The sequence below is a fragment of the Chrysoperla carnea genome, chromosome 4 (assembly GCF_905475395.1).
Source record: "Chrysoperla carnea chromosome 4, inChrCarn1.1, whole genome shotgun sequence".
NCBI lineage: Eukaryota > Metazoa > Arthropoda > Insecta > Neuroptera > Chrysopidae > Chrysoperla > Chrysoperla carnea.
The window spans coordinates 53,701,656-53,722,161 of record NC_058340.1 but is presented as its reverse complement, the minus strand read 5'-3'; the positions used below and the strand labels follow the sequence as shown (position 1 = coordinate 53,722,161).

General features: G+C 29.3%; 3 protein-coding genes and 2 non-coding genes across 5 annotated transcripts; 4 read left to right on the top strand and 1 right to left on the bottom strand.

The window, feature by feature from the left end:
- Window positions 1-1,898, top strand: LOC123298789 (U3 small nucleolar RNA-associated protein 6 homolog). The gene is made up of 2 exons (XM_044880886.1): window positions 1-201; window positions 266-1,898. The coding sequence occupies exons 1-2, from the start codon at window positions 110-112 to the stop codon at window positions 1,896-1,898; spliced, it is 1,725 nt and encodes a 574-aa protein (XP_044736821.1). The 5' UTR covers window positions 1-109.
- A 2,469-nt stretch (window positions 1,899-4,367) lies between these two features.
- On the top strand, window positions 4,368-5,630 carry LOC123298788 (reticulocyte-binding protein 2 homolog a-like). Its single transcript, XM_044880885.1, has one exon. It carries the CDS (start codon window positions 4,368-4,370, stop codon window positions 5,628-5,630), a length of 1,263 nt encoding a protein of 420 aa, XP_044736820.1.
- Window positions 5,631-8,646: 3,016 nt separating this feature from the next.
- LOC123298787 (interaptin-like) lies at window positions 8,647-9,801 on the top strand. Its single transcript, XM_044880884.1, has one exon. The coding sequence runs from the start codon at window positions 8,647-8,649 to the stop codon at window positions 9,799-9,801; it is 1,155 nt and encodes a 384-aa protein (XP_044736819.1).
- Window positions 9,802-17,198: 7,397 nt separating this feature from the next.
- Window positions 17,199-17,272, bottom strand: Trnai-aau. The gene has a single exon. It is a non-coding gene; the product is annotated as a tRNA-Ile (tRNA).
- A 2,378-nt stretch (window positions 17,273-19,650) lies between these two features.
- On the top strand, window positions 19,651-19,724 carry Trnai-aau. The gene has a single exon. It is a non-coding gene; the product is annotated as a tRNA-Ile (tRNA).
- Window positions 19,725-20,506: the final 782 nt, after the last annotated feature.

The following is a 20,506-nucleotide window of genomic DNA, read 5'->3' as shown; positions in this document are numbered from 1 at the left end:
GAAACATAAAAAAAACGTGGTTAAACTTTTAAAAATATTGACAAGTGAAAATGTTTTGAAAATATTTCGTTGGTTTATATGTGATTTGTATTAAAAGTTTTAAAAAAATATGGCAGAATACGTAAAACAACGTTTAGAAAATATAACACCAGAACTTGAGGAGTTAAAACGATTAAATTTATATAACGATGATGAAATAAGGTTAGTTACGAGAAACATGCATTTATTTAGCCGATAATGTATTAATATGTATTAATGTTTTTAGGAAACAAATATCAAAAAGATCTGATTTCGAATACAAACTTCAACGACACGATACAGAGAAACATCATTTTTTATCATACATTGAGTTTGAAATCAACCTGTTAGAAGATATTCACTTACGTAGATTGAAACATTGTGTGGCGGGTAAAAAATCAGATATAGAACAATCTATAACGAATCGAATTATTAAATTATACGAGCAAAGTATCACAAAATTCACAAACGATATATCATTATGGCTTTCATTAATATCATTCGGTACACAAGCTGGTCGATTAGAAAAAGTATCCGAAATTAATAAGAAAATGATGGAAACACATCCTAGAAATCCTGAAGTATGGACTGCAGCTGCATTATGGCATGTAAAACAGGGACAATTACGCGATGCTGAACAAATCTTACTAAAAGCACTTCAATATAATCCAGAATGTGAGAATTTGTACATTGAAGCTTTTACCGTTCAATTAAAATTAAAAACTAAAATTAAAATAGAAAATAGTAAACCGTTCGAACCGGCATTAATTATATTTCGATCAACATTGAAATATTTACCGAAAATTGAACTGCTGTGTAATCTTTTAAATATGACGGACGAGTATGACGAGTCTGGACGATTACAATTTGAAATTATAAATATATTAGAAGCGAAATTCTCACAAAATGAATATTTTTGGCATGCATTAGCGTTAAGAGCGTTAGAGGGTAAACCATATGATTCACGATATGTGGTACCGATCGATAAGGAATTATCGGTAAAAAAACGATTAGAAAATGCTTGTGCTGTGTATGTAAATGCTGTCAGTCAAATCGAAACACCTCGAATGTGGGAGTATTATTTAAATACAATTTTAAATTATCCACATACCAATGAAGTAGTTCAATATAACCTTCTACAATGTACCTACGAACGATGTCGCGTAACAAATAGTCGATTTTTAACGGAACATCATTATTTGATGTTAATACAATTAACAGATAAATTAACTGATAAAGAACATATTATCAAATATGGGATTGAACAGTATCCAGAATCATGTCAATTATGGACCGAATTATTATGTTTTTATGTTAAGGATGGTAAAAATAGTGAAATTGACATCACATTCAAAAAAGGTGTGGAAGCATTAAAAGATAAAGCACTGCCACTATGGAAAATTGTAATCAAATATTACATGATACCCAATAATGATGATCGGGAGGAAAAATTCCAAAAAATTAAAAAATTCTATTTAGATGGAATTTCTGTTCCGTTTGAGGAGGTTTCGAATCCATTAAAAATTGATTATATTGAATGGTTAATTATTGAGAAAAGTTTTTCATTTGCACGGACAACATTTCTGGAAATGCTTCGGTCAGAGAAACAACCATTGGAATTAATACGAAAAATGATTTCATTAGAATCATCGCATATTCGACCGAATTATAAAATTATTAAACATTTATTGGAAATTGTATGTAATTTGTATGGTGATGTTGATATTGATTCGTGGATTAATTTAATTAAGTTCCAAATGAAACATAATCCTGCTCAGGTATCATTTACATGTGAAAATGCTAAGCTCAAATTATTACCAGAATATAGAAATGATTTTCAATTACGATATCAGATTTTACGTATAAGTGATGATGATTAAAATTTGTTATTTGTATGTTATTTATTGTTTTATTTTCCATTTGTTCATTTTGATTTTCCAAAATGAAGTCCTATTCTTATGTAAAAGTTGCAGAAAAGGTGTGAAATTTATGTAACTTTATTGGCACTCGCTCATTGTGTTATCCACAATGAAATCCTATATTATTTTAAAATAGCAGAAAAGTTTATGTAAGAAAAACATACAGTCGAATTGATAACCTCCTCCGTTTTTGTTTGAAGTCGGTTAAAAATTAATTAACTTTATATAAATTATGCCACACACAGGGGTTTTTTCGTTTCCTAATTTTAAATATTTCCCATATGTTTTCGGTAAAGTACTTTAAAATATTAACTACAACGTGAGCAGGGCCGGATTTAAACTTCTGCCGCCCTTGGGCACTGAAAAAATGCCGCCCCATCATTGAAATATCACTAAAAGTTATATAGTTTTGATATCTTATTTAAAAAAAATTAAAATATTTAATGTATTGCAAATAATTTATTATATATACTTTGATATGAAATAAAAAAATATTTGTTTTTGTTCTTAGAGTTATACATTTTGCACTCAGCTTGATTCATAATTATATTATAATAATTTTTTCCACAGGGAAACACGCCTGACTTTTTGAATTGCGAATTGGTCGATTAAATCTTCACAATCTAAACGTTGAAGTACGTCCGAATCGATGCATAGAATAGCTAAGCTATTGGACTATTTGCAAAAATAACTCAAAAACGTTCTTAATTTTTCCAAAAAAAAAACCAAATTTAAATTTTATGATTCCAGCAAATTAAAAAATCAAATATTACCATTTCAAATCTTCTAAGAAATGAATTAATTAAATTATTTCGATTTGACAAATATTGTATGAGTCTTGTATGAAATATTAAATGATGTATGGTTAATTAAAAGAATAAAAATTTCTATTGAGAAATTTTGATGAGAATAAAAAAATTTTTTTACACAATTTTGACCGCTGAACGTGAGATAATTAATAGGCGATTCCCTATAATAAATAAGGTACAATACTATAAAATTACAATCAATACAATACATATATCAACTGTAAGCAAATATTTTATTGTGTCATAGTTGAGTAACCTTACAATCATGTAGCGTGACATGTAAAAAATCACTGTCATGAACATGAAAAACTCCACTAGCTGTTAACGGCTAAAATATTTTTGTTACCCTGAAATCGGCCTAGAATATTCACTATACGTACTATCCTTGAGCTCGCCCACTACTACCGCCTCTGGCCCTCCTATAGATAACCCTTATTCTCTTATACAACATCGCTATTGACCCAACCTCTCCCTCACAACACTGCCTCCGAAAACCTTACCATACCCTGCTTTTAAACATCTCATAGACACCAAACTGAAAGAAGAATATCTTTAAAACATCTTGAATTTGACGTTTAGCTGCACTCGAGATCATAGCTATAACTTAAGCTCTTAACTGATAAGAGATAGAAAACCGCTTTAAATTAGAAAGTTGTTCGTTATAAAAAGAAGAACAATTTTTTTCATAAATCAAAGCAGAAGTTGATTATAAAAGAGAGAATTTCAGATTCAAATTTCGTCGAATCTATTCTTATTTAAAAAATGTTAGTTATTTTATAAGGAACAATTTTCGAATTAAAAGTTATCTTCTATACTTCTTATCAATACGAATCCAAATAGAATTCCAGAAAGTTCTGAAGGTCAAAATCAATGTTTTTTTAAGGTATCCCACTTTAACCTAACCCAATAACTTTTGTTTGAAACATTTTTCTTTATTTAATGTAGCCTACACATTTCTTATTAAAAACGTGTCTATAGGGACATATGGAATATATATTGTATATTTATCGACCCCGACAGACACAAGAACGTCCTGTAAAATTGTTCATGAGTCAACACCTCACTTCATGAACACAGCTCTTGAATTTCGCCTTACAAATACCATTCCTGAACAAAGCCAATTTTTACCGCATCTACCCTCACCCTCAAACATTTCTCCCTTTAATTTTTATATAGCAACATTTTTTCTGTTACACCTTGTAGTTCGTACGAAATAGTGGTAGATTTGTAGACGTAATATGTATTGCGATTACATATTGAGAAGTACACGCTATAATAAGAGGAGCCCCTTCGTATATAGAGCTCTAGCCCCTACTCATATTTAACTAGTTTATGTTGTTACATCATTAAGTACATACCACTAGTCTGTCATAGTTATCGATTATTACAATATTATACCTAATATTATTCTAAACTGTGAATACTGCATTTGTATTTGAGTAAATTATTTGCTTTAAAAATTATCTTTTAAAACATTTTAAGTATGTCTGTCGAAAATGAAATTAACTCACAAAAACTAAATGATTACAAAAAAAAATTTTCTGATGAAAAACAAAAATTTGGATTGAATGATGAAGATGATGATGATAAATCCGATGAGGAAAAAAATGATAGAGATACCATGGGAGGATATCCAGGAACTGGCGATGAATCAGAGAATCATCGTATAAAATTAAGTAATGAACGGAAACAAGATTACATAGATTATTTATCAAACAAGAATGATAATTTTACTAAACCAGATGAATACTTTGAAGATGTGAATCCAGATACATTTCTTGGTTTTGGTGAAAGCCAAGGTAGGCATGAACGTCATAAGAATGTAATTACAGCAGAGAAGAGACAAATATCTCATGATCAATTAGCTGATGAAAGAAAACAAGAATACCAAACATATTTATCGAAAACTGATGTTCAATTTTCTAAACCAGATGAATACTTTGAGAAAGTGAATGCAGATTCGTTTCTTGGGTTTGGAGAAGGCGGTAAACAACCTACTCATGGTACTCATGGTCGTAAGAAAGTGAATTTGCACGAAAGTAGAGAAACTGCTATTGAAAAATTACAAAACTCGTTACAGCAAGCTTCTATTTCAACTTATGGAAGCTTAAATATATCTAATTTTGAACAAAAAACCGATGATAATAAACAGCAGTTGTGGAAGGTGCGTCCAGAAACGCCAAAGAACGAGTATCAAGACCATTCACAAAATCAAAATGATAAATCATCTATTGAGAATGTTACAGAATTGAATGCACATCAACGTTATCTTGCTGCTTTAGCACATTCACCACTTCACAATCAGATAGAGGAAGCTAATTCACAAATGAACAGAGAGCAAAGCCTGCAAAATCAACAAGACGAAAAAAGACGACAACATGAGCAATATTCTCAAGAATTAAGCCAACAAATTGCGGACAAAAAGCAATACAATATTGTAAAGGCGAATCGTGAACGATTAGAATATGAAGCTAATTCCCCGTCGCCCTCTCAGACTGAAGAAAATTATACACAAATTCAAAGAAAGATTACTTTACAAAACGAAGATGACGAAAAGAGACGCCAATGTGAAGAATACTATGAACAATTAAATGAACAAGTGGCAGATAATAAACTTCTGGATACCGAAAAGGCTAATCGTGAACAGTTAGAAGATGAAGCGAATTTACCGCTGCACATAACAGATCAGATAACAGAAAATGATACGCAAATTAATAGAGAACTCATGGAACAAGATGAAAAGAAACGTAAAAATGAAGAATATCTTGAGCAATTATGTCAACAAATCGAAGATAATAAACAACGGAAAATTGCAAAGGCTAAGTTAGAACGCTTAGAAGATGAGGCCATTGTTCGATACGAGCATAACCATGCTATGTTTTAATTAATGTGATATTTTGAATGGGTTTGATTCTCATTCATTTCGATTCAAAATTTTCAACGGATTTGAATACAAATGAATTGGAAACTGTATTTTCTATTCATTCTAATTAATTTCCGATTAATTTGAATTGGATTCGAGCTTTATTTATATGGGATCTCATTTTTAATAATAAAATATAACTCTTTTTATTATTAAAAATTTTTCAAGCTTTAAATTTCCGCTTTTTAAATCGATCATAAAATATCGATCGTAGATATTATAGGTGTTAATACGCACTAATTGTTATTAATGAGTTTCGAATACAAATTAATATGCATTTATATTATTTATTTTAGAAATGTATTTACATGTATTTAATAAAGTTTAATCTTTGCTGTCTGATTATCTTTTAATTTTCAAATTGTTATCACAAAAAGAGAGTTAGTAAAGCAAACTGAGAAAGTGCACTATTAATATTTGAAATGTTAGAATTGGTGAAATTCGTCAATGATTTATCGGTAATTGAAAAAGCGAAAATCAAGAAATGGAAAATTTTCGTTCTTGGAAAATATTTTTTGAATTTTTAATTTTTTGCGTGAACTTGAGGTAAATATTTTAGTATACAGATCTAATCATCCAGGAACGACCTTAACAAGATTTAGAGTGTTCAGTGTAGTGTTTTGTGAAAAACAACACGGATGTTCTTTTTGCAAACATTTTTTACACTCAGAGTAAGTAGAAAAGGATAGTGGCACCTAGTGTATTACAAAATTATCCTTTTTCTACTTACATCGAGCGTAAAAAGTGCATGCATAAATTACTGACTTTTGATATCACCTTCTCAAATCGGTTTTAATATTGCCGTGAACCAGGAGCCTATATGGACTTCCATAAACAAACAAAAAATTGCAAATGCTATGCTATTTATTTCTTGTTTTAAAAACTACTGGTACCAAATGCTTTTGATTTTCGTAAAAAATGACTTTTTTTTATAAAGAACAGCTTTGTAATTGAAAGTTTTATATTTTCTATATCTTATCTATTGTTATTCTAATATTTGTGTATAAGTGCCTGATACCAATTTATACGAAATAATGATCCGTATGTTCGTACTCTGGTGTATATGTCAACGTAATATTGTAATTTCCGTCAGATAGTAAAATGGTTACAAAAAATCACTCCAACTAGCGCTAACTCAACCCTTAATGAAAATTAACTCATTGTGTTATGTCTAGTTGATCTGGGTCGAGTTAACACGGGTTGGGGTGCTGTTTAGCTATTTTATTGGAAGTTAATTTTACAATTTTTGTAGTGAGTTTACAATATGATGGAAATTACAACATTACGGTGACATATGTACTACTGATACTAATCAATCAAAAATTCCAATTATTAATAAGTAATAAATTATTTACCGAAAAGAGGTGTTATAAAATTATAGCTGTTTTTCCCAAATTTAACATTTTATTTATTTGTTGATACTAACGTAGGAAGCGTCCTATCTATAATTCTCACTGGAACTATTAATTAACCGATTATGAATCGGTATTTCAGATAATTATTTTTAGTTAAAACTAAAATAATAGACCTTTTCATTTCAATTACGATTCATTATTAGTTTCGGACAAAAAATTGGACAAAGATACAAGATTTGTTTATTTATGTGATTCATTTTATCACATTAATTTTTTGACATACTGTTCGAAACAAGAGATAATTCCTTTTAATTGTACTTTTAAAGCTGTTGAGTTACCTATATTTATTTTTTATTATATGTCGATTTCTTTAGGGTGGATCCGGCTCGCCTTTTCCTCTACCCAACTATACCAATGACCTTGTTCTATTCATCTGTCTTAAAAAAACTGCATGCATGATGATTTTCCGAATCTTTTAATGAATGTCACTGTGCTCTTCCTAAATACGCATTTTATTTTGCCCTTATATACCTATTAATGTACTTACAAGCAATTTCTTTTCGTGTTGTAATCTAGGGTATTCCACTATTTTTGAAAAAGTACTTCAAAATGTTGATTTTGCTAATAAAAAGCCACCAAAAATTTATTTCGGAAAAATACACACTCTTTCTTGCCATAAACTTAAATTAAATTTTAAACCTTTTTTCAACTGTCAAAAACGCGGGCATCCAATTTGATGACATAATATGGGTATCACTATATGAAATAACACAAATAATTTTGACAGATATATTCATAGACATCTGATTATAATAAATATAATTACTTATCTATGTATATATTATACCCAACTGTCTACACTGAACTAACTGATGGTCTATGACTCATACCGCTATGACATCACAGCAGTGCTTACCCGCGATTTTTAATTTTAATATTTTAAAAGAAAAATGTACTTTTATGACTCGAAATCAGAATATTTAAATATATTTTTACATAAATTTTAACTCTTTTCAAATTTCATGATTTATTTTTGACTAACGATAATACATTATTGCAGCTCATGTCAGCCGTCAATAGGAAATAAAAATATGTTAGGCTAAAAAGACTTTTAGATCACCAGTATATTGCTCACTTACTATGAAGGATGCCATTATATTTCAATCTTTTATTATTTTTTATATCGGAAAAAATAACGAACTTTTCCCCTACTAGTTATTTAAGTTTTATCGATAATAACTCGCGTGTGCTGTAAAATTCTATCCAGCTTACCTGACCAGCTTATGTTACCATGATGACGCGGTTTATTAACCAATCAGCTGAGTGCAAATCTATGCTGACTAGCATGCTGGATTAATTTCAGAGTACACCTATAAACGGCCAAATTTCAAATAGTGGGGTTATTACCTTATAATATATAGATACCATAGATAGTAGATGATAGATACATACTGCTTAAAATTCAGTTATTAAATTATTTGTGTCAAAAGTAAACTTATTTGTGAAAAAGTTGATAATATAAAATATTAAATAATTTCATTATGAATTCAGAAAATGAAAATATTAACCAAGTTTTAAATGATTACAAGAACAAATTTTCGAAAGAAAAACAACGACTTGGAATGGAAGATGAAGAAACAACTGGTCAAGGAAAAATTGATAATATGAGAGGTTTTCTAGGCATTGGCGATGAATCAAATAGTAATCGTATAAAATTAAACAATGAACGAAAACAAGATTACATGGATTATTTATCAAAACAGACGGACAATTATACAAAAACAAATCAGTACGTTGAAGATGTGAATCCAGATAATTTTCTTGGTTTTGGAGGAACCCCCACACAACCCAAGCATGGATATCATAAGGATGTAATATTAGCAGAAAAAAGGCAAATATCACATGATCAACTAGATAGTGAAAGAAAGGAAGAATACCAAACGTATTTAACCAAAAAAGATTATCATTTTACTAAACCAGATAAATATTATGAGAAAGTGAATGCAAATTCATTCCTTGGTTTCGGAGAAGAACAACAACCTTCTCACGGCTATCGTAAGAATGTTAATTTAGCAGAAAGTAGACAAACAAATATTGAAAAATTACAAAATTCATTACAACATGCTTCAATTTCAAATAATGGAAACTCAATGTTTAGTTTTGGGCAAGAAAATGATGATAATAAACAACGGTTATTGAAGGAACGTCGCCAAGAGTACCAAGACTTTTTACACAATCAAAATGATAAATCAGCGAATAAAAATGATCAAAGTTCACATAAGGATGTAGATGCATTTAAATCACCGGAAAAATTGAATGTACATGCTCAAACAGCTAAAGAACGTCATCTAGCTGCCTTAGGACATTCACCACTACACAATCAGGCAGAGGAATCAAATTCACAAATGAACAGAAATCAAAGTGTACAAAATCAACATGACGAAAAAAGACGACAACATGAGCAATATTTCGAAGAATTAAATCAACAAATTGCAGATAAAAAGCAATACAATATTGTAAAGGCGAATCGTGAACGATTAGAAGATGAAGCTAATTTTCCATTACACGATCAGATAGTGGAAAATGAAACACAAATTAAAAGAGAGACTACTTTACAAAATGTTCACGATGAAAAGAGACGTCAACATGAAGAATACTTCGAACAATTAAATCAACAAATTGCGGATAATAAACGAATAAATAATGCTAAAGCTGATCTTGCACGAATCGAAGATGAAGCCATTGAACAATATGAAAATCATCATGCTAGGTTCTAATTCGTTTCACGTTATGTATTTCCACGCTTTTTGTATCAATTTTTAATCGTATATTTCATACACTTACGCAACAATTAATAGTCTGATTTTCTAATACGAATTAATTAATTAATACGCATATGTCGTTTTTTTCTACAAATGTATTTACATTTATACTTTATTAATAAAGTTAATTTTTTGCAACGATAATTATTTTTGATTGACCTATTTCTTATTCCTTAAACAGTTTTTAACCGACTTCAAACAAAAACGGAGAAGGTTATCAATTCGACTGTATTTTTTTTTTTATGTTTGTAACCTCAGAACTTTCGACTGGGTGAACCGATTTTGATGATTCTTTATCTGTTTGAATGCTGGTGCTTCCCGTGTGGTCCCATTTCATTCCCATGCCCAGTTCTGACAACGTCATCTATGAGAAAATCATAAAAGTTTTAAATTTGCATTAAGTATGCACGACAAGAGGACGAGTAACTCAATATTAAGCCAACCGATTTCGATGATTCCTTTTTTGGGAAACAATTTATTTAGTTTACTTCAGATTCACTAATAATCACAAAATAAAAAAAAAACTATCTTCAAAAGAGACTTCAAAAGAAAAACTTTTCCAAAGTAAATTAATATGCTCTAAAAAGTAAGAAAAATAACGATAATATAATGTAGTTAAAATTATTGTTATTTTTGGATTCGGTGTCAGTCAAGCTAAAGTAGCAAACTGTTCTATCAGAGTTGTTTTCTTAGCTGACACCGACTCAAAAAATAACAATAATTTTAACTACATTATATTATCGTTTTTTTTTTTTACTTTTTAGTGCATATTAATTTACTTTGGAAAAGTTTTTTTATTAGTCTGATAAACGAGACGGGATTATCTGGACGCCACTCAAATTAAGGTGTTTTGACACCCAAACGAAAGTGATACATAAATTTCAAGTCGATTCTCTGCACGGTTTACGATAAATTAAGTATTAAAAACAGCCCTTATTTCATGATGTTATATGAAGTCGTAATAAATGTTGGTTTTTTAGCTTTAAAATCAAAATTAAGAATTGTGCATAAAAATGGAAAAACTCCTTTGGTAAAAAAACTTTACTTTGACATTTGACTTTGATAGTTAATTTCTCCTAAACTGTACAGAGAATCGATATGAATTTTGCACAAAAGACGTATAAAAAAATGATTAATTCATTGTCAGATAAAAAAATTTCCAAAATCACAGGAAATGATTGGTGAAGGCTTATTCAACAGTTGAATGATCGAAGTTCCCACAATGTAACATGGTATCAAGAAATGGAATCCTGGATCGATAAATTTGAGGTAGGTTACTGTTGTACTCCAATGAAAAACGCATTTAAGGATATTTCTTTTTGAAAAAACTAAAAACTTTTGGAAAAATTAACCACCTTTAATAGTATTAAGAAGTTGAGATAATTTCGAAAGGTACTTTTGCATGATGTACTTGGGTCCGAAATGTTTTGTGATAAACTATAGAATTTGAGTTATTTGTAAATATGCTGCTTCACTGCTAAAAACAACGCACTTTCATCGTACAGCAGATGATAAACTTTTCTAGAGAAAGGCGCAGAAAAATTGGTGCAATATGGCTGCATCGGAATTTTAATACCAACCAAAAATATCATCCTATCTGCCTTTTTTACCAATACTCAATTTCGTAACCCCAATCATTTTGGAGATAAAAACTTAATTAATTAAAATTGAGGAATAATTTTCGACAATTGACTACATTATGAAACTTCAACAGATGATGGTCCTTTAAAAACTTAGCTTTATAAGGTTACGTGGAAATTTATGGGTTAGAAAATTTGTGACAAAATGGCAATTAAGTATCCCCAACTATCTGTTCAAGTTTCACGATTTAGTCATGCCGCAAAAGCCTTCACGAAATTATTTAAATTTTAAGGGTTTATACCTAATCTCTGGTTGGGGTTATAGGGTCGTGTATTCGTGTTTGGGGGTAAAACAGCAGATTTCTTTGATTGGTATTAAGTTAAAAATTTAAGTAAGTTGTACGAAAAGTCATGCAAAGTTAGAGAATGTACAGACGATTAGGAAACATTTATTTTCTTCTTATTTTCTTCTATTACTCCTATAAATAAATACTTACGTTTTGCCAAGTATGTTTTATTTAAATTTGTTTATTGTACTCTCAAAAATAGATTGTAATGTTAACCTTTCACAATAGATTATGTGTAGTTACCTATTCGGTTTTTTGTACGCAGCGAAAATCTGTATATGTTATACAGCAGGCTTTTTGAGAAATTTAGGTATTTATGGTAATTATTATAAATTGACATCGATTGGAAAAGATCGATTTTCGAATTTATATAAAAAGCATAATTGAAAATGGAAAATTAAATAAATTTCATTCAATTTCAACTGATTCAAATCTGTTAGATAAAATGACAGGTCGATAATTTAACGTTTAGCGATTCGTAAATTAGGTGCGGAGAGAGGCATAGCCAAAGATATTGGGGATCATTTTTGGAAGCACAACCCTTCGTGTAGGTTATGGTTGGTGGAGCAAGAGCTCGCTGCAAAAAACCTGGCCTATCGAGTTACCGGATGAAGTATTTTTTAAATGATACTACTCGCTGTAACTATTAAAAAAATCATTTAGTGCCAGGGCAAATATGGTGCATAACCTTGCTATATTTTTTCTAAGGTACATTTTTTGGACATAAACTGTACCAATCGAGTAACCGCTTGAAACTGATTTTAAAATGTAGTTTCGAGTGAGCAGAAAATAATTATGAACAACTGCCTCGGTCAATCTGGTGCTAACCCCATGGCACGACACATTTTTTAATTTTTTTTTTGTTGTGTTACCGTACCTATCGAGTAACCGCTTCAAACTGTAATTAAATTGAAGTTTAAACATTTCTTATTAAGAAAATATATTAGTGCCACTTCTATTTTAGTGACAAATGCCCGGCACGATACTTTATATTCCTTCAAGTCCCATACTATTGCTCATATAATCTATAACAGATACATTGGGGAATAAATGAATAAACATCAAGTATCAACATAAAATACAATGAAAGTTCTCTCATATATTTTACTATAAAATTAATTAAAAAAATTTAAATATCAAAACTTGTCAAAAGCTGTCCAAACTTGATGCGAACATTGACCGCGAATATAGACGAAATTGATAATTTAAGAAGTATGGAAATATTGCAAGAATATACTTGTAAAATTTATGGAATAAGTTGTAACAATGTAAATGATGCGAGATTATTAATGTTTCAAAATCGATTTACGTCAACGTCTGTAGCAGAATATTTTATGAAAAATGTAAAAAGATTTGATTCAACTCAACTTCCACCATGTTGGAAGTCACTGAAACAAAAAATTTTACGAACTATCTATGTAACTTCAATGTGGCAGAATGCTACCGAAGCTAACTGCATCAATTTCTCACCAGAACAATGCGGATGGACAGTAAATGACAATAAAATTGAACCGGTTCGAAGGTGATCCAACACCTCTCTTAGTTGAAGACATTGTTATGGTAGAACTTGATGAAGTAGAGCTTAATGAAATTGATAATTGTGACGATGATTCTTATGATAATGATGATTACAACAAAAAAAATGACAGTGACCATGACGATAATAACGATGATAATCATGAAAATAAAGGTGACCATGATGATAATTATGATAAAAGTGACGATGATCATGGCCGTAGTGACAATGATCATGACGATAGTGATGATGATGATCATGATGACATTTAATAATAATTCTATATATATAGTTCAATGTATATTTTTAGATATTTAAGTTTTTTAATTAATTTTATAGTAAAATATGTATATGAGAGAACTTTCATTGTATTTTATGTTGATACTTTATAAAATACTCGTATAAATAAAAAAAATCACTTAAAAATTACTGTAATTGTTATGCATTAGATGTTTATTCATTTATTCCCCAATGTATCTGTTATAGATTATATGAGCAATAGTATGGGACTTGAAGGAATATAAAGTATCGTGCCGGGCATTTGTCACTAAAATAGAAGTGGCACTAATATATTTTCTTAATAAGAAATGTTTAAACTTCAATTTAATTACAGTTTGAAGCGGTTACTCGATAGGTACGGTAACACAACAAAAAAAAAATTAAAAAATGTGTCGTGCCATGGGGTTAGCACCAGATTGACCGAGGCAGTTGTTCATAATTATTTTCTACTCACTCGAAACTACATTTTAAAATCAGTTTCAAGCGGTTACTCGATTGGTACAGTTTATGTCCAAAAAATGTACCTTAGAAAAAATATAGCAAGGTTATGCACCATATTTGCCCTGGCACTAAATGATTTTTTTAATAGTTACAGTGAGTAGTATCATTTAAGAAATACTTCATCCGGTAACTCGATAGGCCAGGTTTTTTGCAGCGAGCTCTTGGACCATGGGTATCTCTTTGAAAAATAAATAAGATAAAATTAATATCGTTGGATATAGCTTTTTCAATGATTTGTAGTTAGCGGCGCAAATGAATTTATTGTTTTTAATTCGTTAAGTGTTAGTGGAGCTACTACTACAGTCATTTAAAACATATGATTCCATCCTACTTACAATATACATAACTTTTTGCAAATATATAAGATAAGCTTTTGGTGGCATCTAGAGTTTGATTAATAGAATCAAGTAAAAAAAGTATATACCTATACTATAAAAGCCTAACAAAAAAATTTTGAACCTTTTTTGTTTCAAAAAGTGTGTTTTCGAAAAAAAACACTTTTCATAAAAAGTTTTTGGGGGCTTAATTCTTAGTCTAGACTTTTTCTATCATGATATTTTAGCAGCTCATGTGTTATTCTGATGTAAGAGCTATGCATATGTTATTGTGAGATTTCATTCAAATCCATTGAGCTGTTTTTGTGCGAAAGCGTAACAAACAAACAAACATCCTTATTTTCACATTTATAATATAAAAATAGGGATAAGGATGGAGATACTGATAGGAGTAGGGATAGGGATAAGGACGGGATAGGAATTACTGATAGAAGTGATTTTTTAGTTATTTGCAAATATATGTTCATTGTGACATCTACAATCCAAGTCGGTAACACCAAAAGTAAATTTTTATGTGGGAAGAAGTCCCAAGAAAATCCAAGATGATTGTACTACACTGTTAATAATATAGGTAGCGCAGCTAGTGCGAATATAATCAATGAATATTGTGATATTTGTTTTAGTTATTGGGATTAAAATGGATTGTATAATTAGAATAAATCTATTAATATTAGATATATATCACGTATGAAATAGGAAGTTTTCACATAATAAACAATGTTGGTTACGAATTTGATTCACCCGTGTACATTTGTAAACGTAAATAAAGATAAATATTATAAAAACGTATTTATACAATATGGGAAATCAGTAACCGCATATTTTATGTAATGAGTATAAAAAGGATTGAAAATAAATCTATCTAATAACTCAACTTTGAAATCTTAAAATTGGAAACCATAATTTTTAGATTCAGATTCTTCATTGTTTTTATACCATGTATATATGAAACATACATAGTATATTAAGTTTAGTCCCAAGTTTGTAACGCTTAAAAATAATGATGCTAGGAAAAAAATTTTGTCATAGTTGTTCATAAAATCACCTAATTAGTCCATTTCCAGTTGTCCGTCCGTCCGTCCGTCTGTGGACACGATAACTCAAAAACGATAAAAGATATCGAGCTGAAATTTTTACAGCGTACTAAGGACGTAAAAAGTGAGGTCAAGTACGTAAATGAGCATCATAGGTCAATTGGGTCTTGGGTCCGTAGGACCCATCTTGTAAACCGTTAGAGATAGAACAAAAGTTTAAATGTAAAAAATGTTCCTTATCCAAAATTAAACAACTTTTGTTTGAAACATTTTTTCGTAAACATCACTGTTTACCCGTGAGGGCGCCAATTAGGCGGAAATTTGATAATATGTACTATACTTGATTATCAGTTATGTATGTGTCACATGTTTGTATGTGTAATGTGATAAAGAAATCAACACTGACTATACATGGTATTTCAACAATTAACTCAGTCAATTGTTTGTTTTCACTTGTTTAAAGTTGTTTCAAGGTACTCGAAACACTTTTTTCGATTCGTGTTAGTTAACGCTGTAATAGCAAAAATTTATTTTTGTGAATTTTTGAATAAATTTCATAAATAAATAAAAACAAATGAAAACAAACAATTGACTGAGTTAATTTTTGAAATACCACGTATAGGCAGTGTTGATTACGAAATCGATTGTTTTTTACGTCATGTAAGTAAAGAAAGATAGTCACTCTTGGAAGCCACACATACATACACGTCACACACACATATAATACATACTATATCATTTGCGCCATCACGGGTAAATAGTGATGTTTACGCAAAACATGTTTCAAACAAAAGTTTATTTTTTTATTGGGAACAATTTTTACATTTAAACTTTTGGTCTATCTCTAATACGGCTTATAAGACCCACGTCCCAATTGTCCTATGTTGCTCAATTACGAACTCGACCTCACTTTTTACGTCGTAAAATTACAGCTTGAAATCTCTTTTCGTTTTTGAATTATCGTGTCGGAAACATACAGACAGTATCTCCTGTCAAAATTTGAGCTTAACCCATGCAGAACTTTTTTGAAGCACACCCCTTTGTCCTTTCACAGGCTTCAGACTTTTTCTGTAACAAATTTCATTTAAATCGGTTCAGTAGTTTGAGCGTGATTGCATAACATACATAAATACATACAGACAGAATTACTTTTACATTTATAATATAAGTAAAGATAATAATAAATAATTATCAGTTCTTATACTTGAAATTATCATACAATGAGGCTGAATTTAAGCCAATCTCGCCTTTATGAGTGAAGAAACACTATTTTTGAAACATATGTACTCTATAATACCATGCTGTCAGTTTACTCTCACCAGTTTTTATTGGGATGCAAAAACGTGTATATGAATTATCCCCGTTTCACTAAATTTATCTTTATTTTTTATTGCAACACCATTCCTACTTTTTTTCCGGTCAAAGTTGTGGGTATTTTACTTGGCGTGATAAATTTCCGTTTGTGTATAAATATTACATCCATAAACAAATACAATATTTTTAAACGTTTCATCGATTTTATGATAAAACTGTGAGATTTAAAAAAATAGGGTAATTAAATAATAGAACTATTTATTAGAAATTCTAAAAATATAAAAAAAATGCATCAAAACTACATGGTGTCTATAAATTGCTCGTCAAAGACAGCGTTTGTTCGAAATAATTAGTTTAACTATTTAGTCACTATTTCAGATATTATACTTGAGTCAGTTTAACTAACAAAGTAAACACAAATCCCAAAAATTTAAATTTAAAAAAATTGGCCCATGGGAGGATCGAACTCACGACCTTCGCGTTATTAGCACGACGCTCTAACCAACTGAGCTAATGGGCCACTTACTTTGTCACTGTAAATTATATATTAAGTTATACATTTTAACAATGTATTTATGCTTTATTAAATTATTTAACTATTTAATTGTTAAACTTTAAGCAAATGGAGATATGATACAAATTATACGACTTTGCAATTTAAATGTTCATGAAACTTTACATCATTTGTTGTTTGTTTGTCCTGTTTACAACTTTGAGCGTGACGGTTTTTTCAAGAAACTCAATTCTACGACATGGGACTTGGAAGGTTTGTTATACGATGAAACTATTTCACATATAAAAAAAGTTTCATGATAAGGTCTTTTCTTTCGAATGAATGAAGAAATTTGTCATTCTAGGTTTAGAATTTATTTATTTATTTATTTTTTTTTTTTCCATTATGAATTAATATGATTGTATACTTTTATTGCTAATTTTTTTTTTCCAATCATTTTGATTATTTCTAGAATTTTTTTTTTTTCTGTTCTTTTGAGTTTGTTTTTTTTTTTTTTTTTTTTTACATATATTTTTGTGTTTTTTTTTTGTTGTTTAATGTCTAGGAATTCTTTGTAAAAGGTTGTAAAATCTTTAAACAAATAAATTTTATTATTATTTATTATTATTATTATACGACTTAATTATTTAAGTTTATTAATGTTTGGTCTGTTTATTATTATAAAAATTGTTTAATCCTTCCAAAATACATGCACAGAGATAAATGTACTACTTTAGACTTATCTTTTAGCTGACATAGGGAATGGTAATGTATTTTTTTATATTTTTAATTCATTGTTTGCACCCTTATATCAAAGTAAAAAATATAAATACTCCTTAAAAAAGCTGTAATTAAGTGTAAAAAAATATTTAAAATACATCATAGTTTTGAGATATTTAAACGCAGTTTATTGGCGCTTTCTGTTGATGACGTATAAGTACGTGATCTGTCAATTGGTGTCAGTTCAATGTATAATTTACTCTTTAAAAAATGAATTTACACTCGTTATCATTAAGTTTTGTAATAAAAAGCCGTAGAATAATAGAAATTAATGTAATATCATACCAAATGTAAGTAATTAATGCCATACAGTATGTCAACAAATTTGACAAGCCAGTACTATGATATCACACCCGTTTAAAAATTTGAATTTCCCTATTTAGAAATTTTGAATTTTGCTCACTGTATTTGTACTTTTATTAATTAATTTTAAGTAATTAAAATGTAATTAATTACTAAAATAATGGTTTAGTTGAATTGTCCAGCCAATAAAGCTACGGAAAAAAAATATTTGAACCAAATTTAAATTTCATGAATATCCCCTATTGTGGTAAATCTAAACTTTATGAAAAATTGTTTCAAACGTAAGTTTGAAATTTGATTTTTTTTTTTAAAAAGAACATGTTTGTTTTGTATTTACTTTTTTGTTCTATACTTTACGGATGGTAAATATAATTATATAGTAAAATTTAATTTATACATATTTCGCAAAGTACAAAATTTTGAATATATTTGTATTTTTTGATCAGTTTTAAGCAAGAAAGTACTCTTGTGATTTTTCCTCTATACGCTTAGTTTTCGAAATAAAAGTTCTTGGAAAACTAAAAATACAATATTCGATTTTAAGATTTTAACTCTATTTAGGAAAAATTGAGCGGTTCATGAAATATTGGTGATGAAAAATTTTAACGGGTTTACGCGATTAGTATAACCAATAATTTTATAAATAAGATAAGGCGTTTTTTTTTATTGTGTCAAATGATTTTATTTGATAAAACTTTGAAAAATAGTATCACAAATAATAGAGTGTTAAATTGATTTAATCCATTACAACACGTATACATATATGTATAAAGAATATGGTAGGCACATAAGAGATATAAGACCCCCGACTGAATGGACATGGAGAGATGTTCGAATAAATAAGTTTAAATATCGTATATAAAACATCGATAGAATAAGATTAGATTTAGGTTTGATCTGAATGTTAAATAATGTTTTCATTTAAAAATAGAATATCTATTGATGAAAAAAAAAAAAAAAAACATAATTACGTTGTCAGACACTCACTCTATAAACTTCTACAGATAAACAAACGCATTTATTCTCATTTAATGTATCAGCAATTGTTTCCTGCTGCATGTATACGTTTGTATAAGTTATTGTTGGATATTGGTCTGGTTTTAGTATTCGTTATTAGGGCTTGGCTACGTTCGTAATATGAACGCCTGAAAAGAGGAAAACAGGGGTTCAAAGACCCGACTCATGACCTTTGCGCTTCTGGCAAAACTCTCTAAACAACTAAGATAATGGATTCTTTGATAAATTAGTTGGTTAAAAATAATAATTTGTTACCAATATTTGCTTTGCTAGCAAAATTTATAATTATCGTTCATTGGTTATGTGGCCCATTAGCTCAGTTGGTTAGAGCGTCGTGCTAATAACGCGAAGGTCGTGAGTTCGATCCTCCCATGGGCCAAACTTTTTTTTAAATTTTTCGATGTATAATTAATTTTTGTTCATGTTCTTTTTTCGTTTAAAATTGACAAACCTATAAAAAGAATTAAAAACAATTATTTCTATCATTAATTGATACCAATTAATTTCCATACCAATTTTATTCAAATCAATACCTACCAAATTTTATTAATATTAAAAAATTTCATCTTCAACAAGTAAATTTTTGTAATCCTTATCTAAAATCATAATAGTACTCTATATTGTTGGTTAAAACTCTTTTTTTCGAGTTACAGTTCAGTTACCAATTAAATAAACGACTCTGTCGTAATAATTCATATAGTTAATAAATCAATTATATAATATTAAAATAATTTACATACCTAATTAAAAATAATAGTACCTACGAATGACGAAAACTATTTAATTATGTATACTTAAGGGGATAATCTACTGTCTGAAAAAAAAAATGCTATTGCTGATGATAGGTCCAGGCAGTTTTTCCAGAATATTTTCGGACAAAAAAATCGTAGGGGATTCCTTTAAAAAATGATAGATTCGGTAAAAATACGGTACACCCCGTATTCGATAGAGAATATTGCTCGACGGATTCTGATTGTACAGATGAGACAGATTACACCATTACACATACTTTGAAAGATTAATTTCGGTTAATTTTCCTGAAAAATAGAGAGGATACATTTCTTAACTTGTCTAATAAAAGGCTCCATGCGATCAAACTCCTGAACACCATAATTTACGAGTAAAGTGTAGGTACTTTAAGTTTGAATTTATAGAAAATTG